This window comes from Dromaius novaehollandiae, chromosome 2 (genome assembly GCF_036370855.1).
Source record: "Dromaius novaehollandiae isolate bDroNov1 chromosome 2, bDroNov1.hap1, whole genome shotgun sequence".
Lineage (NCBI taxonomy): Eukaryota > Metazoa > Chordata > Aves > Casuariiformes > Dromaiidae > Dromaius > Dromaius novaehollandiae.
The window spans coordinates 52,846,810-52,874,244 of NC_088099.1; the positions used below are offsets into that span (position 1 = coordinate 52,846,810).

The 27,435-nt window shown below is 36.6% G+C and overlaps 1 protein-coding gene across 7 annotated transcripts in view; it reads left to right on the plus strand.

Annotated features, from left to right (window-relative positions):
- GOLGA4 (golgin A4) overlaps positions 1–27,435 on the plus strand; it is a 61,971-nt gene that overhangs the window by 2,307 nt on the left and 32,229 nt on the right. For 4 of the 7 annotated variants that reach the window (XM_064506527.1, XM_064506528.1, XM_064506531.1 and 1 more), the window contains exons 2-11: positions 2,733–2,828; positions 15,170–15,235; positions 16,448–16,762; positions 17,839–17,886; positions 18,334–18,390; positions 21,816–21,914; positions 22,369–22,507; positions 24,261–24,448; positions 25,632–25,715; positions 26,565–26,712. In XM_064506527.1, the coding sequence (XP_064362597.1) occupies positions 2,733–2,828; positions 15,170–15,235; positions 16,448–16,762; positions 17,839–17,886; positions 18,334–18,390; positions 21,816–21,914; positions 22,369–22,507; positions 24,261–24,448; positions 25,632–25,715; positions 26,565–26,712 (1,240 nt within the window). Of the gene's footprint in view, positions 1–2,732; positions 2,829–10,228; positions 11,721–15,169; positions 15,236–16,447; positions 16,763–17,838; positions 17,887–18,333; positions 18,391–21,815; positions 21,915–22,368; positions 22,508–24,260; positions 24,449–25,631; positions 25,716–26,564; positions 26,713–27,435 lie in introns of those variants that run through there. The other 3 variants (XM_064506532.1, XM_064506533.1, XM_026100747.2) reach the window with 1 other exon arrangement.

The following is a 27,435-nucleotide window of genomic DNA, read 5'->3' on the forward strand; positions in this document are numbered from 1 at the left end:
TTTGTCAAAGGATCAGTATGTACTAAAAATCAGCCTTGTGGATAAACTTGGGCCTTATTAAGTGTTTTTGCCACACGCATACCCAACAGCCTAATATACAGGCTTTATTTGGCTGTTAAAAACATCATTGGCAGATCTTAAGAAACCTAATACAAGAGCCTACAATAAATGATATTTTCATCTGTTCTACTGTTCTGTTGACAGTAGATCAGATCAACTCAACATTTGTCATGAATTGAAAGGCAGAAACAGAAAATGATAACATTTTTATTTTATTTAAAATAGTTATCTTGCAGTGTTGCTTATTCTTAAACTGATCTCATGTGTCATACTTGAAAAATTGAGTTAAGCTTGATGTTAAAAGTAAGAGATTAGTCTGTTCATTCTTCATATGTCACATAGAAACAGATGGTATAAATGAGGAAGGACAGAGAAGGTATTAAAGCCTGTAAAATGTACTAGATTCTTGCAGAGAGTATAGAATATACTTTTGACCCCTTGTATTTTAGTAATTTAAATGCTTAACTAAGCTGCATTCAGTTTATTGAGTACTTTGTGTTCATTATATAGACTATCAGTCACTTTTCATCAAGACATTTTCAAACAAAAATGAAAATGTACAGTGCTTCTTAATTTTATGGTACTTCCATTTATATTCACTTTTGCTCTTTTCTTTCCTGTACCTTGTTGTAGGGAGTCTTTCCTTGAACTATCTGTAACGTTTATTTTGTGTGTGTGTGTTTTAATCTATCCTGATACTTTTTTCCTGCTGCTTCACTTACCATATTCTGTCTGCTTATTCATGTCCTCTCCCCTGGGGCCTAGAACTTGTTGTTGGTACCCTGGCTTATGGTTGTCTGAGGCTAAATTTACCGACCTGCAGCTGATTAAATCCAGAAGTAACATTTCTTCAAGTGTGATACCAAGGTGAACACTTTTCCTGAGTCCCTTTGTAGGCCTCCCTTTTCACAGCTAGAATTGCTAGCTAATTAATGCCAGCTCTCTGATTCTGAAAACATGCATTCTTCCCCATGTGCTGAAGAGCATGTCAGTCTTTAATTGCTGACAAGGAGAGGAAATTCCTTTTGCTGCTGCAGGAGTCTGTTTCATCTCCTCAGTTCTACCCATCCTCAATTTCAGAATCTTCCTCTTCCTTGCCTAGGCCAGTGGCTACTTCTGTAGAGTGTAGCATCTCTGAAATGGCTGTCAGTTGGCAAGAAGTCTGAATGCAGCAGTGAAAACTGTGTAGAACTATTGGGGCAAAATCAAGAGATGCCTAGATACTCTGCCTAAAGAGTAGGAAAGTGATGATAAATGTTTGAAAAGCTTTTCCTTTCTAGATGGTGAGGTCTAGAAGCTATTTTCTTTAAATGAATGGAAGTATCTTAGGGAGTGGGAAGAGAACTAAGAGCAGGATATTGGCTTGAGCAGGTTTTGGTTGTTGCTCAAACCTTACAAATACCTTTGGAGCAAAATGTTTCAGCAGTGTATACAGCTGCCATAATGAGTGGTCATTTGGTACCAAATAAGGTGTTTAACTTTCTAGGAGTTTTATTCTGAGATGAGAACACTCTGGCCATTAGGTTGGGCCTGTAGATATGACTGATTTTGGAATAATCTATTGTATTTTGTATGATACTAGACTTAATTTCTAGCCAAGTGCTGAGAAATATACCTATAGGTTTAGGATATATAACAAAGTGTAATTCTCCAAACTCCTGATTTAGGGGGGTTTTGGTGGTGTGGGTATGTGTTTGGTGGGTGGGTTTTTTTTAAAAAAAAACTTTTCTTTTTCTTTCTTTTTTTTTTTAAGAGCATCTGATTTTGTCTTGGGCTTGTGAGAAAGAGATTTTGTGATGCAGAATGGAAATACAGAATTTATATATGGCAATATAAATGATGTCACTACGCTGAAATGCTAGAGGGCTTCCAGTAGGGTTTTTTTTAGCAGCAGGATTTGGTCATTCTGACTGTATTGTAGAATATACCTAATGAGAGGTCTTCCTAAGTAGTTTCTCTATATGTGAAGCTAGCTAGTATTTTAATGTTCATTAAATTTATACTGATACTTCACGTTTGAATATAAAGTATGAGACTGGTGAACTAAATTTGGGTTGGGCTGGCGTGTTGCAACCTCACTCAGCCTAAAGTTGTGAAATAGCTTTGAATAGATGTTCAGTGCCAACAGGACCAACAAGTTCATATTGACTTCATAAAATGTGTCACTTTCTTCTACTGTCATTCTTTGTGTAGATTATTTGATTCAGATTTTCTTCGTTTAGATTATTTATTTTTAATAAATAAGTTTTAAAAGTTTTGCAAACTGACAGGTATAAATCTACTTTCATTCAAAGGAGTAGCATCTGATTCCTTTAAGAAATTAACATAAATACTGTCAAAAAGAAAAAAGCTTGTAAAGGACTATTAAAAATAAATAACTATTATGATGCTAAAATAATAGGAAGCTTGAGTTTCAAATCTGTCCTAAGAGGACTGTGATCATAAATTATTAAAATAATTTTGTTCATGCAGTCATGGCTGATTCATGGGTTTTTCTGCTCTGCTTTTGTGTTGAGGTAAGACTTGTCGTGGACACCTAGAGGGACCTGAAGTGTTTTCTTTAAAAGGAAAATTTACACAGCACTTTACTGAAATTTATAGTTATTGTTAAATTATGATATGGGAGAATTAGTTCCGGACTTAACTTGCTGATACATGTGATCTCTGTGTAGACCCCTTCCAAATCCTCTCCACCAACTGGCAAGAGAAGCAGGACATCTTCATTTACAGATCAGAATGATGAAGGCACTTTAACACCAGACAAAGAGGTCAGTTGAGAACTGTTTTTCTTATATTTTTTAGGTTTATTGTTTCACAAATCGAACTGTGTACTTGATTAGCCTTTTTTAATCTGCAGTCTTACTATTTCCTGTCCATTTATACATTTGAATAGTCTAATTTTTAGGTTAAATCATAGCATATTTAATATTACCAAAACAGACCTTGGCTGTAGTGACTAACTCCTAGATTAGGAATTTCTTTTATGTCCTTCTCCAGGGTTTAAAAATCATACCCCCTCAACTAAATGCAATAAGGTAGAGGGAGGGAAGTTATATTCAGAGGGTAGTATTTGTTCTTGCCTTTTGGCATTGAAAAGTTGGAGATCCTACTAACTAATATGTTTCTATCTATACCAGTAGTAATTATCAAATTTTAAAAAAACAAACAACCCGAAACAAACTGAGCCTAAATTATCAAGTATACAATGTTACTAAGGTCACTTTCTATCAGGATGATGAATGACCATGACTTGCATGTTACAACAATGAGGGTCAATATTCCCCAGTCATCTTTATTCAACTTGAATACTAAGGCTTTGCTGAAATTATTATTATTATTTTTTAATCAAAATGGGCTTAGTGACGTATGAAAATGGCAAATGGAATAAAGTAGGGAGCTGTGTCAGAGGAAGACTTGTTCCTAGCTATAAAAAAAAAATGTATTCTCTAGATTTTGTTGAGGAAAAGGTTTTCTTTCTTTCAGCGTGCCCATCTACTTACATTTTTAACATCTAATTTTCTTCAGGAGATGATCAGTTATATCTGAAATTTCTCTTGTGCTGTAATGGACACTACTAGTGATTACAGTATGGCTGTTTGTTCCTGCACTGATTTTAGAAACAAAAAGAAGACTATCTTGTGGTTTGGTTTTATGCTTTGGAAATATGCTTTGCAATGTAGAGTCTTCTAATAAATGCTTTTTTCCTTACTGTTGTATATACAGAATGACTTTCCTTGGTCCCTGGGGGGAGGTTTTCTGTTAACTGATGCTCATAATGTTAGCAAGCAGTGTCACCCTTGACAAAAGTTAGCAAGCAGTGTCACCCTTGACAAATTACGTATATCGATAAGGAGAGTTTGCTGTTTTTTTCAGGAAAAACAGCCTGCGTTTCTGCTCTTCATGCAAAGCATTGAAGTGGCATATTGCCTCGTGAGAACAGCCTCACAATGCAGTCTAGAAGGAAGAAGTTGGTAATGAGAATCCATGGCATCAGTGACCAGTGCAAAAACAGAGATTCCTTTTTAATATTTGTCAGTAGCAGAATGCGGCAAAGGTTAAAGGAATGATTTGGCCAAGGTTTTCAGACTTGTAAAACAACATGAGCTTAGTAGTATATGAAATAGTGAAGCTGTGAGACAGAGTGATGTTTCTGTGTGACTGATTCACTGTTTTATCTGTCATTGGCTTGACACTACCTACACAGAAGAAAGAAATCTTCCCCTCTTTGCAATGGGAAATAGTAAGGGGAAAGATTAAGTGATGACACTTGTCATCTCTGTTACTCTACCAAATAGCAATCACTTTTCTGCTCAGATGGTGTAACACACATTAAGTCAAACTCAGAAGGATTTTTCTTAACAGATGTTTAGTTTTGAGGGTGGCTGCTTCTATTTCAGATCCAAAGAGGGCTTGTGTGTCTGAAAGCTTATTGCCTTTTCCAGTTACATCATTTGGTTTAATAAAAGATAGTATCTCGCTTCACAGTCCTTTCCTCGTTTTTGTCACTGGACTATCACGGGTACAGAAGGACTATTCTGATAATGTACTATTTAAAAAATAAGTTTGCAAATCCTGTTGAATTCTACTGATATGTTACCTGTATGTTTAAATGCTACCTGCGCTCTTCTTTGTATCTGTGGATTTTGTCTTACAGTGCTTCACTTGACTTACATTGCCCCAATCTGTTTTTTCTAGTATGTTTTTCCAGACAAACAGGAGAAGCAAAGGATTCCCCACAGGACGTGCCAAGTTATGCTGGAAGAACATTATCATGCTCTAAATACAGTGGCCACACTTGGAACGATCAGAGGGGGAGAGAAGGAGAAATAAGATTAAGAATGGAAACAGTACTAAAGTAATCTCAGATTTACAGTTATCCCTGGGCTTAGGGAGCTGCTAGAAGAATTTTACTTGTGAAATACATTCTGTAACTAAAAATTCAGAAAGCCGTTTGCTAAGGAATGAAAATCTCCACTTTTTAGTAAGGGCTATTGTTATGTCAAATGGAAAGTTTCCTAAAATAAAGATAAATTAAAATAATCAAGACATGAAAGCTTCTCTAAATATTCTTCATAAATCTTAATAGAATGATTAAAAGCAAATCATCCTTGAAATTTGTTTGTTGGATTGGATTTTTCATAAAATTCAGTTCAGTGATAGTAATTACTATGCTTAAAAAACAGGCATATATCTATATTTATACTTTTATATTTATATTTTTTCTTCCAGAGACACTATCTCTGAAAATGTATGCCCTGCTTGTATGGAAGAGTTGTGTCTTTTGGGGAGGCATTTCTTTCAAGCAGGGTTCTTGTCTGTTAAGACAGATATTTTAATGTACAGTTTTCAGTGGAAACAGCATTATAGCAAACTAAATTTAGACAACCTTTAATACACTTAAAAATTGTGGTTTTAAAGAGTATCATATCCAGAACGTTTTCACAGTACATGAATTGTTGCTAACCGTTTTGGTACTGAAAGCTAAACAAAATAGTGACAACTAGGTGGTGCTTCATAGTTCTTGTGTATGTTCTCTCTTCCCTCTGCCCTCCCTCTGTTACATTTTATTATGTCTGTAATAGATTATGTTTTCAGATTCTTAGTGCTGTAAGATCTAAGTTGCAAGCTCTTTATGAGAAAGCTTTGTTTTAAAATGAATATTTTTAGAATAAAAAAGTTTCAGTGAAGGAAAAGCTTAATTTTTTATCAGATTAATGCTGTAAATTTATATTTAATATATATGCAGGCAAACTTTTTATATACTCCTAATTATAAGATTTCTAAAAAGTGACACAGTTTTGAAATTTTGAAAAACTTGTAGCTTCATTCATGAAACACGTGCATAAGCTTCTCTTTTCTTTGCCCACTCTCTTCTTCAGCTTCTATTTTCGTGTAGCTGTGGGCCTCCAAAGAGGCAATGTTATAGAGAAGCTCATGATTTCTTCGGGGAGAGGGGAAAGCAAAGGGGTCTGTCTAGTTCTGTATTCTGTTTTTGACAGTAGCCGATAACATATGACTGGAGCGGGGAGTAAAAGCATATACTGATTGTTTTCCAAACCTTCCAAGAGTTTGCAGCTTAGATGTTTCCTCAGTCAGTCTTGGTGTCATTGTTTGGAACAGCCCCAGATGATTAAAACTTGCTTACTTCCTACTACTTCCAGCCTTTTCTAGGAAAGGACAGTGTTAAGATTTCAGACTTTTAATCTGTTACTGCATTGACTCCTGAACAGTTCTAAAGGAAATAAATCAGTCATATTCAATATAGTTTCTAAAAATTCAAAATTTTCTTTCTGTTCTATAAGATATTTATTTACAAGACTTGGTTGTCTGCAGAGGATGACAAACCTACTTCTGAGCTGGTGACTGAAAGTAAAGAGCTAATGGCTTGCTATAGATGACCTGTCAGTCATGCAAGTACGAATGTCACTCGCATCCTTACAAATGTTACAGAAGTGACAGCAAAGCACAACATATATATAGCTCTTCTTAGAGCTAAAGATAAGCTAGCAATGTACTCTTCAGTCTTCCTTTAGTGTTATGTAATCCCTGTGTTTTTTAAATGAAACATTTTTCTGGGGTGGGCTAATTAAGCAGGACAAATAAAACGGGAAATAGAAATAACCTGAGATTCTTCTTTCAGTGCCTCTGCTAATGCTGCATCTTTCATTTATTCATGCACTTTGAAGTACTTCTAAATAGATAAGGGTATGCAAGGGTGGCTGTGTTTCAAATATGTTAGTATTTTTTTTCCTTTTTAACATGCCACTTTAAAACTAAGTTTGGGAGGCTGTATATCCTAGCTTTTATCTAAAACCTGGATTTCATGAATCTTGATGAATACACAAGCATGTTTTAAATTGCTCATTAGAATGAAAAATCAGAAAAGGCTTATGTTTGATGTAGGTAGTTCCTTTTTCTGAAAATTATAATGCAGCACTCACCTATTCTGTGTTTTTTTTTTAATTGCAGAGAGAAATCTTGAACCTTTAGTTCTCCCTTCATTTTATCCTCTTCCCTGAACATAGCAGGGATTTGTACTTTAAAAAATAAGTTGCATATTGCACAAACCTTACATACCTACATAAGGTCAGCGAATTACTGAATTAAATGCAACTTTTTTTTCCCCTGGCACTTCCTAATTTTGACAGATACCCCAAAATTTTTACTGTGTGGAATGAATTTCTTGTCACTGAGAGTTGAAGCTCTAAAGCTGTGGCCTGGTAGCTGACATCCTCAGTTCCTTGAACTGTGAGCAACTGATGAGTGAATATTGGCTTTTCTGTTGGACAAGCTTACAGCCTCGTACCTTTCCCTCTGTCTTAGTGTGTACACAGCATAGCAAAGCTGTCCATGTCAATTATAGAAGTTTTTAGGGGTTAAAATATTACAAAGACACATGTACTGTGATACACTCTGCTAACAACATGGGTTTAGTTAAATTTTTGCACATTCTGTATGTTCCAAGCATGCTTCAGCCTAGTTGGATTCCCTGCTTTTCTAGCTGTGTAGATCCCATTATCAGGTATAGCACTAATGTGATTTTAGTGATACGTGAGACAGTATAGCACCAGGTATGTTTTAGTTTGTCTCAAGTTACTAAGGTAGTTCAGAGCAGTCTTAATGTCAAATCCTGAAGCATTAGAATCCTTTGGGGAAATGCTTGTATCTGTTTAATTTTTGGCAAGCTAGCTATTTTTTTCCTTGCCTATTTTCCAGTCATAGGTGAATCATTTTTGTTTTGGAGACTTCTACCAAAAAAAAAAAGGCAATTTGCAAGCTAGTATCAAAGCCATACTAAAGAGTTAATTAAAAAAAATGCAGCTAAGAACAGGTGTTTATATTGGAAAGTGTTAGGTGGCGTAATTATAGGTCTCATTAGGCAGCTCTGCCTGTAATATAGTTGTTAAAATGCAGCAGATAATGAGCTGCTGAAGAACCAAAATGCTGTGAGCAAGAACTTAAATATTTTTGTTTGTGGGCACCCAGCATCTGAGAATGGAGGATGAACTTACTAATTAGAAGATGCAACCAGTTCTAAATGTGCTAAGAAAATACAATTCCTGGACCATGATTGAGCATATTTTGCGTTTAATAGCTGTATGAAGCTCTTCTCATGGCTACTGGGGAGGAAATATCTTGTAATTTCATGTCGATTACCCCTTTGCCTCAAATAGTACTGTTGTCTTCTGCCCTTCTTTATTCATGGGTTTGGCTCCTTCTCTTTTGTGCTTGCCTTGTCTCTTTTTGCTGTAAACTCAAGCAACTGCAGAGCGAAGCTGAGATGATTTAGTGACGTTGTTGCCTCAGGGTTTTGAATAGCATCTGTGAAAATCAACGGTATTATTAATTGTATTCTACTGTTTGTGTAAACTATTAGTTGTGATACAGGCCCTGCAGTTATGTCTGCAAACTCGAGCAATACTGCATCGATTTATATTCATAAGCTTTTTTCTTTATTTTTCTTAAAACTATAACAGCTAGTAATGTGGACTAGAATATTTTAAGCTATGCAGAAGCTAGTGCCTTGGATCTCCTGATCTTGCTAAAAAAGATTTATATGTACTCCCTTACAAACTGCCTACGGAGTAGTGTGAGTAGATTTTAAAAATTAGCTCCTTCCTTTGTTTAAACCTCTTTATCTTCTTACCCATAAGGTGTTTTTCTATTATCTGTTCAAGACTTGTACTGTGTAGCCCTCCTGTTAGAACTTAGTTGCACTGACACAGTCATGAACCCTAGAGGATGACTGAAAATGTAACACTTCACAGATGCTGAACATACAGCCCAAAGTTTTTATTTTAGATGAATAACTTACTAGAGATGAAATATGAATTCTTTTTTATACAAGTTGCTTGATGTGATATTTAATGGAATTCGGATGAAGTGAAATAATGCTATGTTGAAATTTCACTACTTAATATTCTGAGAAGCAAACATTAGCATACTGTTACTATGAAGTGATAATTTGAACCATCTGTGATTCCTGAAATTCTTGACAGTTAAGTTTTTAAAATAAACTGACTCAACCAAGCTGAAGATAATACACGTTACATCTTGAAAAGCCTCATAAGCCTTTGGTTAATAATATTTGCTCTAATCCATTTACAAGTGCCTTGCAAATATTGTTTCATCATCTTAACTCATCTTGTCTAAACATATAGACTAATTTTTGTCTTAAAGATTTCATCAACATTTTACTTGTGATTGAGAATTTACGTACTTCTAATTCATGACGCCGTCAGGCTTGATTGCAATACTGCTTTTGTATGTTTGTATGCTCGTATATATATAGTGTTTGCTGTTTCTAGCACATACCCTTTTAGAAGTACATACGCGAGATGCAGAGTGTGGCCAAGTTATAAACTTCTACAGCCACCACCACTTACAAAGACTTCCTGGAAGAAAAGTTTCATTAACACTTTTCTTGTCAGCTTCTTTATTTTTTTGTTGTTGTCTGAAAGCTCAGATGAGGAAAGAAATTACTTGGGTTTTACATAGCTGAATAAATCTACAGTGGGAGCTTTAACACAGTTTACTCTTGTGAAAAGTGTAGGTGTAATTCCTACCCGCTTCAGGCTGTGGGTTGAGTTTCATGTTACTCTTCCTTGGTCTGATTGTGGGTTAATGCTGCAAGGGGCAGTCCTACTTTGAACCAGCAGGACCTCTGCCTCTCTAATATCTGACCATATGATTATGTGTCATTTTATCAATCTGATAGAGGAGTTGATGATCTGATGGGTTGGGAGAGGGAACTGGTGAACAGTCTGACCCAGCTCAGCATGTGGTTGTAATCACAGTGGAGGCAATGGGCAAGTGAGGCCAGGCCTGTGGGAAGGAGACTGGAAGCAGGAGGAATGGGACTGTCCCTTTTGGTAGCAGCCTGTGTTTGTAGGAGGTTAATGTGAGAGGAAGTCTCACCAGAGCTTCCCTGACCTAGCTAGTCCTTGACAGATCATCAGGTAAGCTTTTGTTCCGCCAGCGCTGGGAATGCCAAGAGCAGGACAGCAGAAATTTATAATGGAAGTCATAATTAGTCACCTCTAGTTTGAGAAGAAAAACTTCAGCATAAATTTTAGAATTAATACTGTGCAGATGCCTTTTCCATGAAGACAGCTCACAATTTTGAGCGGGGCTAGGGGTGTGCGGGAGGGAGGAGAGGAGGGGTTGGCAGTGAACCAAAACTTCTTTCCTGTTGTAGCTCTAGACAATCTTCTGATAAAACTAGCAAGATTCTCCTGCAATGGACTTGTGTATTAGGGGTACATACATGGTATAGTGAATCAGATAGGAGACAAAAGCACAATGTTTAGGTTTGTATTTTCCTTTGTTTTCTGCGGGATCAGTAATTTAGGTTTTAGCTGCCCAGGTTTTTAGGTAGTTCTTTTTCTCCTTCAGCGTAGAATTACATTACAGAAAGTCTTTTCCATATCTGAAAGGGAGTCAGTGCTGATGTTTGGAGATGGTGTATGGCTGTCACTGAACATTATGCACTTAATGTATTTGTTGAAAGTGCTTAGTAGACACAAATTACAAATCATGTAGCATTCCAGATCTTTTTATACATCAAAATACTTTTTTCCTTTCAACTGCGTAGTTCAGCTACTGGAGCACTGGACTCAATGTAACTCTTAAGAAAACTCAAACCTTAATTTGTTTTGCATTAGAGTTGATTCCTTAAAAAAATTTAGTAACATGGAATAAAAAAAACTGTTCTGAAGTAATGGGAAAGAAAAGCCATATCGTGTTTTGGCTCATTCAACAAAGAGCACAATTCTGAAACCTCAGTCTTTAAGAAAGTTGAACTTGGGATTTTGTGTGTAAATAAAATCATGAAAGAGTAGTATTTTGAAACCTGTTACAGCATCCTAACAACGTCAAATTACATCACATGTATATATCCCATTTGATTTCAGATTCAAATTTGTTTTTATGTTTTTAATTTCTAGGAAGTAAAGTCTGTTTTCCTGAAGTGATTTGATAAAATGATTAGTTCAACTTGGGGTGGTGTTATAAAATAATAATCCGCTAGTGATTTCAAAAATTTTGTAAGGAATAAACTTCATATTTTGTATGGAGTTAGAATTCTAGTGTTTAAGAGCATCAGAAGAAGAAGATAAATATCCCAAAGCATACACTTTATATTGTTTATTGTGTAATTGGTATACGGATAGAATTTTTAGAATAACAACTTTTTCCATGCATAACTTTTGCGAGTGATGAAGGCTCTATGGTATGCAAAAATAAGTCATCCACAGTTATTCAAAAAATCGGTGTCAGTGCCTGAAACGTGTTCATCCGGGGCTAATCTAGGATACATTTTTTAAAAATTGCATGTTTCTTTACCTCCAAATGGTCAAAAACTACATTTTGGCTGTTCTGAAATGAATGATCTAATACATATTTTCTGGTTATGTCTTGGCTTTACCAGTGTTTGTGGTTTCATAAACTGCTATATCTTTTTACAGACTTTTTAATTGTGTGGAGAAATTGAGTATAACTGCTTTCTTTACCTTACTACTTGTTTGATTTTTCGTTTTCCTACCTTTTGCATTGAATGACAGCTGCTAGCCGGGATGATAGCAGAACCCGCTTTTCTCTCTGAGTATACTATCTTTGCTTTGGATCCCACCAAACAACCTAAGCCACAGAGTGACGGTGTGGTGAGTCCTCCAACCCCTCTTAGTGATGCTTTTTAGCAGGGGGAGGAGAGCACTGTACTAGAAGGCAAATCTAGTGTTGCTTGTGGCTTATTCTCACAGAGGCGTCTTAACTACCCTGTTGCTAACCCTGCACTAAATCTCATGGAGGTAGTATCTGATAGCTCCTGGCTGGTGTGCTGTATGGTGTGAATTTATCGTAACATTAAAAAAAACAATTAACACACTTTGTTATACAGGAAAGTTATACAGGAAACCATACTCTGCCAACTTCTAAATAATTGTTGCACAAGTTTGTAAGTTTTTTGCTTAGGATTTATTAATAGTGTCGAAAGTCTTCATTTTTATGTATGTCTGTATGTATTTCAAGATAAATGAATATGATAAACACCAAGACTGTTTCTTTATCTAAAAATTAAATGCTTTTTGCTGTGTACAGTGAAAGCCTCACAATGGTGTTTACCAGTAATGGTAGCAGGAAATTTTTATCTTCGGTAGACACTGAAATTCGCCTACTTCTAGGTGATTCTTATCATGAGGGTAAATAATCCTCATTCAAATTCATTTGATTTTGTATTAAATATATATTTCTTTGCCTGGGAATGTTGTTTGCACAAGATATGACTGGAGAAGCTTGGTGAGAAGAGACCAAAGGGAGCGGAGAAGGAGCCAGCACAGCAATGAGGGCTGGCTGCCAGCTTGAGTCAGCTGCCCCCACACATGCATGCGCAAAGCCATGTTCTTTCAACAGTTCTCGCAGAACTGGGACAGCACCCTTCACATGCCTCAGAGGCATAGCGTTCCTGAGTGCACTGTGATCGGAAACACACTGTGGTTTATTTAGAGTCTCGGGTCGTCCTCATACTTCATTATTACTTTGCTTTTCCAAATTGGCGCGTGCTTTTTTGCTCTCCTGCAGAGGCTGAAAATGACAAGTCACTGAAAGCTGTTAGGAGGATAAGAGATAGATAAGGAGGTGGACCTAGCACAACACACCGTGGTGTGTTGGGATTGTCTCTCTCAAGTTAAGCAAGACTGGACTGGAACAGTGCTTAAAAAGGTGATCTGAGGAAGTCTTCAGATATGCTAAAGGATTAAGTTTATCTAGTGTACATTTATCCTCAAGCGCAGAGTCAGTACTAGCTCAGTCCTGATGCTCTCAAGATTGGTGTGTCTGATGAGGAGGAAAGTGGACCTTGAGATTGTGCTGAAATACATAGTTGTGAAATGTAGACTTTTATCACTTTCTCAGTAGTTAAATGGTATTCCAGGTCCAGTGATGACTACTTAGTTTCACTTCAGATGTAATAAAGTTTTTCCTACACTTAGAGCTGTGAACAATTGCATGCTGTTTTTCACTATACTACAGAATATCTCCAATACAGCTGAATTTTGAAAAGTGTATTCCTGTAAATGCTCAAATCTTGCCTTTATGTTCTCTTAGTTCGCACTTTAGTGGCTGGAAACACTGACTTGCATATTTATATATAGGATTGCATACATAGCAAATAGTTATAATGTCATAGTTATATAGGAGCTATAAGAGTTATAGCTAATTTGTTACTGATGTGTATTAATAAGATGGAGCCTGTAAAACTTTCTTTCCTCTGAACTGTGCTCTTGTGCTAAGAGTGGGTGGGGAGGGGAAGAGGAGAGGGAGAAAACAGTGATCATAAAGGTTGAGGAGGAGGAGGGATGATTATGTTACTTAGGAAATGCAGGTAAACTAAAGATGAAGGAGGCTGAATGTTTAATCAACACACACAAACACATAAGAATAAATTTTACTAAAACAACCGTATTTTAGCTGTGTGTGCACAAGGGGTGTATAATCCAAGAGAGTAGGCACCATAGAGAAGTGGCGGGAATTGTGGGGTTTTTTGGTATAGATGAAGTTAGTGAAGAGCTTTTACTAACTAAGCTGTTTGGGTTTTGCTACATGAAGAAACACAGTTCAAATATTCTTAGATGGAGAGTTTTTTTGTAATGAATGTTAAAAGGAAGAAAATGCATACTAAACTGTTCTTCTTCCACAGTTTACTCACAATCTTGAAATACCTGAGAAGGAGGGAGCAAGTAAGAGCAGTAAAATAAAAGGAGACATTTAAACTTCCATTTTTTAGACACATGAATGTATTTATACCTTTGAGAAACACATAAGATATATTAGTTTGCATTTCAGGAATAGGGAAGTAAGGAAGCACAAGTGTCACTAAAATGCCCTAATACATTCCAGATATATTTGAGCTCTAGTTTATGCATCTTAATAACAAAAAGCAACATTTTTATTAGAGATTGTAGATACAGCTCTGTTTGGATATAGATACAGTTATCATGTACATTTTATGGATTAGCAGAAGAAAGAGTCACATTGGTCTCCAGAAAGCATGACATAACTGTACTGATTAAGAGTTTCAAAGTCCCAGCCAATGCTCTGTGATTCTAGTTTCACTGAAATCCAACATCTGTTAGGGCTTATGGAAGGCTGGGGCTTTCAAGCTCTTCAGAGCCTTATAAGTTCGTATTTATGCATAGCAACTTCCATTCATGCTTACCTTTCACTTTATGGACACTAGAATTGGACCCTTTGCCCTAGGAACACAATGGATTAAAATTACAGGAACTAGATAACATGCGATGGTCCAGTTTTCATATAAAAGATTACCAGTTTATCCTTTTTTTATGGTTTGTGCCAATACAAAATGTAATCCAGTGTATAGGTTCTAGTATGTTTTACTACTACGGTTTGACCTGGTTTAAAAAGCTGAGAAAACTGGCTGGTTTTATACCTGTTAGGAAGCATCTGAACACGTGACATAGAAAAAAGTAGGATAGACAGACATATCTGAGCTATGTAATACTAATAAAAATCATACTTCATTGTTTTCTGAGTTTTTTGTTTGGGAGTGCAGAGGAATGTGTGTGTCAAGTTTTGCATAGCATGTATCTTCCCAGAAGTCTAATTTCTTGCTGTGTTTGTTTGAGTCCTAAAGAGCCTGTTACTAGTGCTTTTTTCCAGATAGTTTTTTTTTTCCTTCCAAGTGCACTTAAATAAAAGACGATATTGTGATTTCACAGTTTTTTGTGTGGGCTATAAGCATCACTGGTCATCAGTTAGACTTTTCCTGCTATCATTTTGTCTTTTTTTTTTTTTTTTTGGTGGTTCTTTGATTTGTGAACAAATAATCAGTATGAAAAATTTGACTGGAGTTGTCAACACTTGCAGATGTCTTGTACTAATCCATGCACATAGAGCTGCTTTGTAGTTCTGTATATTGCAGTCTGGTTTTGAATTTAACAAACTAGCTTGTTTGCATGAAATAAATCTTAATAAAAAATTAAAAGAATGTACTAAAAACACAGACAAGCAAAAAGCACAGATGCTGTTTGTAGAAATCAGTGAAGCTGTCCTTGCAGTCTGTTCTTTCTAATGTTTGTTTTTCCCCCTGTAGAACTTACCTAAACAGCCAGTTACCCGAGCTACAGAAAACAATGGAAGTGAATCAGCCTCCCCGCAGGTACGTGTGTGTGTATTTCACTGCCATGTTTTCTTTGAATTAATTTAGTTTAAGTGCCCAGTGTACATCTTTACATTGGAGGAAGGATGACAAATACTTTGTCATGTTATTAAAATGGTTTCCTATTAGGATTCACTAGAATGTTCTCTCCCTGAGTACATGTGCGTAATACCGTTAGCTGGTATTAAGTGCTGTTAGTGATATGTAGAGCTTTTTTTTATAGAGGCCGATTAGCAGAATCCACTGGCGTGGTAGAGGTTGCTAGCCCTGTGCTGAAATGCCACTGATATCTCATACTGGCTATGTCCACGAGATAAAGAATGCTAACCTTGCTTTCGCAAGTAGAGGGCATATTGCATAGCTGGCAAATTAATTTCTAGCTGAAGGAAAAGAATTGATAGGTTTGAAAAAAGTTGTCATCAGTGATAAATAAACGTGGAGGTCATTAATACATGTTTCAGAACTAGTTTAAGTTTCAGGACTGCTATTAGCAACTATTCCTGGCATGCGTGTAGTGTTGCAACGTTTGATTATATTGGCAATGTCATGTAATAGTGCTTTAAAGTCACTTCTGACTTTATATAGCATACAGTACCACAGTAAAGAAACTTCTGTTTTAGAACAAGTACTTAATTGCATAAATCAGTAACTGCATTTTTTGTGAAAATGGTAAAGCCACTTTAAAAATACAAAGAGAAAAGGACCTTTTGAGATGGGATGCTGGAACTAGGCATTGTACAAGGACTTTTACAATAAATTTGTTCTTGCAGTCATAGGAAAATATTTTTGTATCTTTGAAATAAATACAATCTTCTGTTTAATACATCAGTGAGTCACTTTTTTTTTAATTTGGGGCAATACTACATGCAGCTCTTAGTTTTGTTTTTTAGTTGTGTATTCTTTGTTTTTTAATGGGGTTACATGGAAATATGTTCTTTTAAAAGTTTAAGTCAGAGCTGTAGTTTATTAAATTCAGTTGCAGTCTGAAATTTCCCAACATCTGGTAGTTGCATGTGTGGGGTTTTTTTTGAACAGAAAGATGATTCTTCTAAGGGAGTGGTAGCTATGTGGTGTCATGCATATGCTGCCATGTTACATGACCGTGGTTCTTTTGCCCAGGTCAGGTCTCTGTTTCCTTGGCTTTAGCTCATCTGTCTGCCTGATTTCTTAAAATATAGTGCAAAAGTGATAAATTCCTTTGTTTTTTTGCAGTTGAGCGACACACAGTCTTTTGCCCAGAGGCTTCAGCTCCGGGTTCCTTCAATGGAGTCCTTGTTTCGAAGCCCAGTAAAAGAGTCCCTGTTCCGCTCTTCTTCTAAAGAGTCCTTGGTACGAACTTCTTCAAGAGATTCATTGAATCGACTGGACTTGGATGCAGTTGGTCCCACCTTTGATCCACCTTCTGACATTGAAAGCGAAACAGAAGAGCCTCTGGGAAATATGGACAGCCTCAGCAAAGATCAGTTGTTGCAGAGGTTGCGTAGAATGGAACGCAGTTTGGGCAACTACAGGGGAAAATACTCGGAGGTAGGCGATACTGTTACTGGCTTAACTGAATGGAGAAAAGCAATTGAGGCTAACAGCTATTGCAGTCATGGATAATCTTTTTGTTTTCCTACCTATTAGGAACAGATGGATCAACATAGAGCTAACAGGAAAGTTTGTTTGTTATTGTAAGTCTAGGTAATTTTGGCCTAGATAGGCCAATTATTTTTCTGGTGATAAAGTATAGAAATATTTTTCTTCTCTTTGTAAATAATACAGTGAGCAAGGGAAAACATCCATAATTTTTGTTTCCTTTTAAGTGCAAAATAAGTATGATATTGACATTTAAGAGCAGCTTTGAATTCTGAAAAATTTATTTCTAAATCACATTTTGAAGTATCTTTTGATTTAGAAGTTTTGGAGTTGGAGTTTGTTTTCTTTTATTTTTTGAGCAATTTGAAAAGGGTATATTCTTGTTCCACGTTGCAATTATGTCAGTTCAGCTTTGGACAGCTTAGGCAATTGTGATCATATTTTTAATTAAACTAAATTGTGCAGTTACTCCTGAAGTCCTTTTGTCAGGTTACAATGAGAAATACTGTCCACTTCCAGTCTGTCTGCTGGGTATATGCAAAGCACATGAAATGAGAACACTCAGTATTACACAAACCATTTTTGCTAGAGCTGTAAGTGTATTTTTTAAATGCATTCTCATTTTAAAATTAACTTTAAGCTTTCTGGGGTGTGTACCCTTGTAAATATACACACATGTTGGTTTGCTGTCTGGAATATAACCTTCTGAAATAATCATTTTTTGACCTGTATTGGAGCATGGTTGTTCCTAGAGGTATTTCCAGTGAAAGGAAAACTGAGTATGAATGCTGAACAACCTAATTGTTTTGCCAATTTTTTTTTAATTTTTTTTTTAACACACTAGAAGTATTTTTATAAATGGAAAAGCAAATATTGCACAAGAGAATTGCTTATGTATGTTTCTATCAGAAGAGCTTGCTCAAGTGAAGAGTTTGAAAATACAGGCAGTGATATAACTCAGCAAATTATTTTGATAGCTATGAGTGGATGCATTATCATCATTATACTTGATTTCTGTATTTTAGCTAGTGTCTGCTTATCAAGTTATCCAGCGAGAGAAGAAAAAGCTACAGGTAAGCATTAATTCACCCTCTGTTCTGAATGTTTTTCTGAATCCTAAAATGCATAGTGAATATACAGATTTAATTTTCAATATACATTTTGTGCATATATTTATATAATGTGTGTGTGCATAATATAAATATAGTGTGTGTGTGCATGTGTGTGTATGTATATATACAAACAGACAAACAAAAAAATCCAGAAGACTCTTAGCTGGGTCTAATATTAATCTGTCCCAATAACTACTGCTTTTGTATTGCATCCACTGAATTCAGGTGATAGTGCAGGGCCACAGCTGGCAATTTGTGATAGCACTTATGTATTCAGTTTGACTTGAAAGAGAGATGCAAATCATAAATTCTTGTGCTAAAAAATTCTTTGTGAACTTATTTATACTTCATATATAAAGTTACATTTAATACACGTGTATATAAACATGCTTATTTTTCCTTTTTCAGGGCATTCTGAGTCAAAGCCAGGATAAAGCACTCCGCAGAATTGGAGAATTGAGAGAGGTAACTCCATTTATTTGTTGAATATTTACTTTACACCACACAGAGTGAGGATTTTCTCTGTTTAACTTTTGATTTTTTTGTTCACTTTGTAGAATACTTTATATCACAAAGCAGAGGGGTTTTTTTGCCATTTCTTTTCATTTGTTTATATCGGGTTATTTCTCTTGCATATTTCTTGTTCAGCAGCTGCTGTCACAATCTAAGACAGAGCAGCTCATAGTATCAACTGAACTGCTTTTTGTTCTTTGTAATGTTGGTAGAACTACATGTGGTTCTTGCAGTGTTGTTGGCTCCAGCAGTGGAAGCGGATGTGTGATTTGTTGCTCTTTTAGTATTGAGAAATACTAGTATTATTAGGCAAATACAAAGCACTTTTTAAAAAGATTTTATCATGGTTATCAAGTTCACTTTTTTTAGGGTAAAAGTAATTTTTCAAATAAACATTATAATTTAGATGAGAATGAGTAAATTGTTTTAATGCATTTGCATAATAGTTTGATTTCAATCATGGAATCAGGTAAGTTGTGGTATGATTATTCCTCTCCTGAGGTTACAGTGACATTGAAAGGAGACTCTCTAATATATTTGGTATTGATAGTAAGCACGCTGTGCTTAGGAAGTGGTATGTACAAATTATAGGAGAGAGCAAATTGAAAGAGCCAGTTTGCTAAAGCCAAATTAAAGTGAAGTTAAGTTGGACACTGAAGCCGTGTTACCACCCGGAGGCGCAGAGCAGCATCCAGTTCAGAGCAGCCACATCAGGGCCTTCCCGTTCATGCTCTTGCCTTGCTGTGACCAGCTCACGCAGAAGTCGGGTACCAGCTCGCTTGAAACCACACGTTTTCTCCATGACTGCCAACGCGTCACTGCGTTTAGTGCTGAATGGCAGCGCCGTTGCGGGAGCGACCGTCCGGCACTGCGGTCTGATCCCTGTGCGGCTAGCTCTGGGGTGGTGGTGCTGGTGGTGGTAGGGTTAGAGTTAGGCTGCCATCAGATTGCAGAGCCGTGGTCTTCACCCGTCTGGGGTTTGATTCAGGTATGCCAGCTCCTCATTTTATGCTGCAGGGTAGCGTGTTGGTTCGGATCCTGGCTGTTTCCTTCCCTGCCAGCTGGGAGCGGTTTGGAGTGCTGCTCTGCCCCGGACGCTTTGCATGGGCTGTAACTGTGCCTTCAGCTAAGCTAACTGCCCACAGACCCACGAAGGGGAAAAACCCACAGTGTTAGCATCAGAAACAGCTTGTCCATGTGTATTCCCCGTTCTGTAAGAGAGTCAGATATGAGAAACGTGTTCTTAAAGTCTATAGCTGTATGCTCTAGTAGATGTAGCTTTCCACTCATTGGTATTTGGTAAAATTTGGAGGATGTATATGTCCCAGAGTTAAAACATTGTGGTTAGGAAAAAGAGTTGTATATGTACCCTTTTCCCCTCCCACTTCTATAATAGCTTTTCGATATATCTATATATGATTACTGCTGTAACTCAAACTCATAATAGCATCTCCTGTTTGAAAATTCCTTTTACCATTAAGTAAAGACAAACATAGGGGATGACCTGAATTTCTGTTACAGTTAGTTTATGTTGTAAAGAGACACAGCTGAATATATTTTAGTATGAAAAATAAAGTTCTTTATAAAAAGTCCTGTGATTTATAAGACTCTTACAAATCTAAGACCCAAATTCTTTTCTACTAATTAAAAATCTCAAATAATTCCTTGTCCTTTTCAAAGCCCAAATACTATACTGTTAAGTGAAATGGACTTAAAATGAAAAATAATTTACAAATAAAACTGAGACGTTTTGAGTAAGATAAGTCTCTTATAAGAGGGCCGTGTAAGCATGAACCGTTTTCCCTGGGTATAAGTTGACAGGGTGAAGCGTAGTGCCTGGAAATGAATGTTCCTTTGCTTACCATAGTTTTTTCCATTCAGAGCAATTCTTCTGCAGCAATCCATGGTGCTGTACTTCTCAGACAAGGATCGGGATGGACTTTCAGATCTAAAGAGGAATATTTCAGCGTTTGTTTCAGTAACTCTGCTTGGCACTTGTTCTTGCACTGAGCTTTTCTGCTTTGTCTTGAAGGTATTGCTTCTAAAGCTCAGAAGCATGAGGAAGAAGTGCAATCAGCGGCTGTTGAGAGCCCGGGGCAATGCAGGGTTAAAAAGCAAATGTAGTCACTCAGGCCGAGAGGGGAATGGTTTTCTCAGGAGCTGCCTTGCAGTGGTGTCCATCCCTGTCCCTGCGTGGCTGGGCACAAAAGCTCACACAGCTGCTGTGCTTTGTAGGCAGCTGCCGTGCTCAGAACTGACGTCAGGCAGGGTGGGTTCATGTGTGGCAGCTGGCCTTCACCCACGAAGGTAAGGGATAAGCAGTGAGCACAAAAGTGAGATTCAAAGTCGAACAAGAGCAGAACAGGAAGCAGCCAGTGTCCTGTTTTCTCTTCTTTGCTTTGTCATCATTTCTTTTGCTTTCCGTTGTCTTTGCCTGGCTAACAGAACCCACGTTGACAGGTGGTGCTTGCCTTTATACAGGCAATTTTGCAGAAGAGCAGTCATGGAAGTACTAGCTGGAAAAATATATACAGATGAAGTAAATAAAAAATTTAAGATACAAATTCGGGAAATTATTTACAGTGGATGCATATGAAATGCATATGGTTTTGATTCAGTAGGTCGAATGTGAATTAATTTTATGAAATATATATATTGTTCTAATAGAACTAATTATTTAAAGAAAAAAACATTTAAAAACTTAGGAAATAAGCAAAGGAAGCCTCCCTAAAACAATATTTTGTAAGATTACATAGCTATTACTAATGAATTTAGGCTACATCTACATCTTTCTAAGGGTGTTCAGCCAAATTAATGCCTTATTGCAGTCCACTAAGTAGGCAGTGAGTAAAACCACATAGTTAAAGTTGTTTGGCATCCTCTGGCCTTCTCATTTGAGACACCTCCGAGAGGGAAAGACTACTTATTGTCTGTTGTCATAAACTGCATTTGTCATATTAGAATACTGGCATGTTGAATGAACAAAAGAGAAACTTGCATCACTACTGCTTATGTCGATTTAATCTGGTGGCTAAATGAATAATCTAGTGTCCCAAAGTGCAGTCTTCATCTCCCAAGAGAACTCTGTGCGTCTACAGCTGTTTTCAGGAGCAGACCTGAAGTGATCCCTGCACAACCTCATTTTGAGGGAGGAAGAGTCCTTGATATTTGTATATGAAATCTAGACTTTTGCTGTTTTATTCCTGGTGTTATAATTAATGTCCTTATAATAGTAAAAGCAATGTCCATTTTATGAAAGTATTCTGGGGTCACGTTAAACTGCAATGAGTTTTTTTTTAATATTATTTCATAACATTTAAGTTTACTAAATTTACTTTTTAGTTCTCATTTGAGAGACATTTGTTTATGATTCTCAGGAGCTCCAGATGGATCAGCAAGCTAAGAAACATCTTCAGGAGGAATTTGATGCTTCCTTAGAAGAAAAGGATCAACTTATTAGTGTCCTGCAAACTCAGGTAAAATACCTTACCCAAGAGATGTTCTTTAAAACTGCTCTTTCTAATAATTAGGAATTTATTGATAGGTTATGATTATTGAGAAATTAAGTGTATCTTTGTGGTAGCAAATATCTTTGTAAGATCTCACTCTTGTTGAATACAATTTTTTTGATTTGCAGCTAAATACCTTTGTAATGTCTTTGTTATCAGGTATATAACATCTGTTTGAGCTAAAATTGCTTTGACAAAATGTATGGGTTTTGCTTAATTGGTGCTCATAGTTTCTCCACTCATGATACTATTTTTATGTTAATTGAAAATGTAATTCTGATTAAAAAAAGCTAGAATACTCAAAGAGATTTTTTCCTTTCTCTTCTTACTGATACCAACTTTATTAATTATGTCTAGTTTTGAAGATGAAAACATGATCTACTTATCCTTGTGTTTTTAACAAAAAGAACATTTTGTTTAGGTATCGTTGCTGAAACAGAGGTTACAGAATGGTCAAATAGGTATTGAATTACCTGGGCCAAATATCCAATCTGAATCAGAAGTTCAAAGTCCAACAAAAGAAAACAGCGCAGAAAATATTATGGAACCAGGAAGCAATGGTAGGTATTGAGGCTTTTTCAAGAGATGTTGAATTTGTAACTAAGTACAAGTAACTAAGACTCAAGTTTTTACAGCAATGATGTATTTTTCTAGAAGGAGACAATTTTTTCTGAAAACAGTGTGGTAGCTAAAAGTACAGGACAGCACTTTAAGATGCTAAATTTCCATAAGAATTCAAATGTGGTACATGTTGCCTTCCTAAGACCCGTCAATAAGGACAATATTATTGTAAGTATTGCTGTTGTCAGTAGGGGGTTTTGCTCTCTCTGCTTAATATTATTAGGAGGCTGTGTCCCCAAGTAAGCCAGGAACTGTACCTTGAGGTGTACAGAGGTGGTGAGTTGCCAGTGTGTTTCCTTTTCAGTTTTCCCCAGGAAAAAATAAAAAGCCATTATCAATTTAGAGATTCGAGCTATTGAATAATCCCTTATGTGTTCCTCTAATCAGGAGATTGGATTGTGGGACTCCCAGTATTGTTTAGATCTGATTACTAAGCAAGGGGTGTTGCTGGTATATTATGAAAGTGTCATTTGTTCGTATCCTTTATGAAGGACAGGGTTCAGATCAAGGTGAACATGCATCTTGAAATGATATGTGTTCAGCATCTGTCATGATATGCATTTTCATATGTTTGGATAAGATACGGGTTTAGGTCAAAGATGTGTCTTAGTGTGATGTCTTTAACACTGCTTAGGAAAAAAATAAATAGTATCAAGTTCCCAGGAATCAGAGTTCTAGATGTTTCCTATGCTAGAGTCTGCATCTGGGCTATAGCATGCAAGAACTATGGTCACGAATTTAACCTTTGTGAATTTGTCTAATCCTGTTTTCATGACGGGTACTCTTACGGACTCCAGAGCATCAGGGTAAAACACACAGTAAAGTATTACCCATATGCTAGTCATACAGAGCAGAGTGTAGCTCAGAGAGGCAATAAACTTGGCCTTTACCCTGCAACATGCAGTACACCAGCTTGGATACTTTTGAATTACATCATGCCCAGCCCTGGGAAAACAGGAATCTGTTTGCTTGGCACTTGAGAGATGTGATTTGCTTTGCTTTGCATTTTTTCCTGCTTGTGAATATACTGTTAGTGGCAGCAGACGGGTTCATAAATCATGATAACTTTTCGATTGCATAGAAAACTTTGAATGAGAATTTGCTTTTGCAGCTTGTATAATAATTGGGGTTTTGTAAATTCTCTGGCCTTTCAGCAGTGCTTTTGTAGTCAAAGTCCTTGTAGTCTTGAGCCTTAGGCTTTGTTTTCTGCCAGCTTCTGGTTTATCAGGCCTTTCAAGTTAGTTCTATGGATATTTTTTTTAATGAACATTTTAAAATATGATATAATTTTATAAATATTTGTGCTCAGTGAAGTCCCAAGGATTTTTGAAAAGCTGTCTGGAGAAAAGATTTTTTTTCTGGTGAATTGGTTCATGGATGACTCATGCTAACATGTTCAGCTTGGCACTTGTTACAGCTAATGAATTAAACTACATTTTTTGGTGATAAAGAACTAACAGAGAAAAATAGAAATTTATTTGGGGTGAAAGATTGTATTTGCCATTCTCTGTACGTGTGTGCTTGTTTCTGGTTGGATCTGGAATGCGGTTTTAGTAGTCAGTGGAAGTTTTGCAGACTTCACGAGACTCCTTTAGAGGGCTGTGAGTCACCTGCATTGACATGGAGGGTATGGCGGAGGATCTGCATTTTGAAAAAGCTGTGCCTATGGTAATGTTGGTGTGTTGTTCGTAGAGGGTAACGAAGATTCTGTTAAAACACTGGAAGCTCTTAATCAGAGGGTGAAGCGCCAAGAGAACCTGCTGCAACGTTGTAAAGAGATGATTCGGTCACACAAAGAGCGCTCTGCCCAGCTAACCAACGAGAAGGAGGCACTCCAAGAACAGCTGGAAGAGAGACTTCAGGAACTAGAGAAAATGAAGGTAAGGAAAATACTCTAACTTTTTAATGGGCAGCTGCTAATACAGTGTAAGAATTCTGATGTTTGCAGAATTTATTAATAGGATCATTACACAATGTACAAACTGTCACAAGAAACAACGCTGCACTTTGTTGGAGTTAAACGTGCAAAAACCATCTGGAATAAACTGAGCAAGTATGCAAAAAGTTGTAAGGAAGGGTAGGAGACCTTACTGTATGAATAACCTTCAAAATGGATATGAGAAATAAAGTAGCTACAGGAAGTTGAGGAGACAGATAGGAAAAGGCTGTCCTGGCACAGAAGACAGGAAGTAAAGAGAGAAAATAAGAAACCCGAAAAATGGAGCAGAGATAAACGTTTAGAACGGGCAGTGAAAGAGGCATCATTTATTTACATAAATAGAAGAGATGAAAGGACAGGGGAGTGAAGAATAGGGTGTAGTGAAGATAGGGTAAAGATTAAAAATAATGTAGGTGCGGTGCCAAAGCTAAATTAATATTTATCTCAGTTTTCCTTTCAAGGCCATTAATGCTGAGTGTGGAATAAAAGTAAGGTAGCTGACAGTACTGGAAATACGAAAAGTATGGAAAATGTAGCTGTACTTATCTGCAGTTCAGGGGGTAAGGTTCTCTTCTCTGTCTCGGTCTCTGAGCACTAGCCTAGTTCAGAAGAGCTCACGAAGACACAAGTATTTTAAGAATTTTTTCTAACCCAAGAACACTAAGGAGCAGTTGCAAAGTTGCTGACTTCCCTGTGTAAGCCAAGATACAGGTAGCAGAGCAGATGCCTTAGGCAGAATTATTGCCCATTTTACTGCAGCAGCACTGAGATCCATGAGAGAACCTGCGGAGGCTGTTATCGTGCCTTCAAATGCCAGAGTTATGATGGAAACTGTAAGACAGCCTAGAACTGAGAGATTTAAAAGTAATTTAAAGCTGCCCACTTTGATTTCCTTGGGCTTTATTCTGTGCTCTACATTTGAGGCATAGTGCGGAATCTCCTTCTTAGCCTGTTTCATGTTTGTAATGTAATGACAGTTATGTTGGTCTGTGCCAAGGTAGGAAAGATTATTTATAAGATCCAAACCCAAACTGCTTATCAGAGGAGGTATTTCCTTACAGATGGCAGCACTTTAAACTCTTGTGGTTGTCTTTTTTGGTTTTGTTTTGTTTTGGTTTTTTTAGGAGCTTCACATGGCTGAGAAGACTAAATTGATTACACAGTTGCGTGATGCGAAGAATTTGATTGAGCAGCTAGAACAAGATAAGGTAAACAGGGAGGAATTTTTTCTTTTAACTCTGGGTAGTTTTGGAAGAAGATTGGTGAAAGCTCAAAATATCTGACTTCTTGATGGTAGAAACCATCTTAGTCATCTAGTTTGGCTTGGCTGCATTTCAAATTTAACAACCAAATCATTTAAGCTATTTGAGCATTTTATTGTATGGATACTTTAGTATATTTGTCTGTTAGTTCATAATTAATACTGCAAGAATATGTTATTTAGGATATGATTCTAGAAGGCCTAGTGATTACCAGACTAGCATGATTGCTGGATACACGGTTGCCTTGATACAAGATAAAAAAAATCTGATGAAGATATAATGTAAAATAATTAAAAAGTGACCAATGAAGTAGAAGTGGCTGTAGTTTCCTAGGAATATGAAGTGTCTCATAATTTTTGTTCCTTACAGGTTTTTCTATTACACTCTTGGTACTTGGAGTACCTTCTGGTGGTATAATAAGCAACATGACTAATACCCATCGTACATGCATGTTCTCTAAGGAGAAGCGTGCACACTGGAATGCTTTTAGTTTTGTTTTGCTTACAGAACATGTAATTTAAACAGAAGTACCTGTACCAGAAAGAGAGTTTTTGATTGTTCTTCGTTCCTGGAAGAGTTCTTCTTGCCACTAGATAAATTTTGGCTATTCTTCAAAAAATCCCTATTCTTTTCTTCTACTTACTAACTTTTTCTGTTTTCTAACATAAAAAGGTACCGTGATCTCTGCTATTGTAGTAATAGCTAAAGTTTATTCCTGCGAAGGATGGTATCCTGGCTTGAAATTGTTTTCGATGTGTGTTTTATTTATTTGTTAGCTTTTTACCTTTTCCATAGGGCATGGTAATTGCAGAGACAAAGCGACAAATGCATGAAACGTTGGAAATGAAGGAGGAGGAAATTGCCCAGCTGCGTGCTCGGATCAAACAAATAACTACAAAAGGCGAGGAATTAAAAGAACAGAAAGAAAAATCTGAAAAAGCTGGTAAGAAATTCTGGAGATTATTAGCTTTCACATTTGAACATGAAAAAGCTTCAGCATGGTCTTTTTGCACTCTTTCATCAGTTGTTGTTTGGAGTGGATGTTAAAACATGCCCCTTTTTCCTAATGTTCTGTAAATCACTCTTGCTAACATCATTACTAACTTTATTTCTGGTCAGCAGAGGTTGGGGAGACTTTTGACTGTTTTGTGTACTACTCTTCAGTTATCAACTGAACAGGAGTTGAAGGAAGCTAAAGGGCAGCTGTACCTTCCTGTTTATAGGATTAAAGATTGCTGTGGTTTTACACTTGTATCATTTCAGGAAGAAAACTCAAGAGATGAGCTTTTATAAATTGTAATCACAATAGCATGTATTTGATTTAGAGGGCATAGCAATAAGTATATGAGAGCTTGTGAGGAAGCAGAAACAGGATGATTTGTTACTATTGTAATAAGCATTTTCTTTCAATAATCGTAGCGGAAGTATTTCTGATTTCTTTGTAGCCAAACAGCAGTGATGATTTCATTGTTTCAGGCTTGGAACTGAGTGGTTATGTAATTACACATCATAGATCGCTCTTGTTAGAAATTAGAGAACATATTAATTATGTGTGGTTGCGGTTCTCCTTTGGCTTGAAACTAAGTTAAAAGGCCAAACTTTTTTTTTTTTTAACATAGTTACAGTGCAAAACAGTTTTCACTGTCAAAGTTCTTAAAGGAGAATT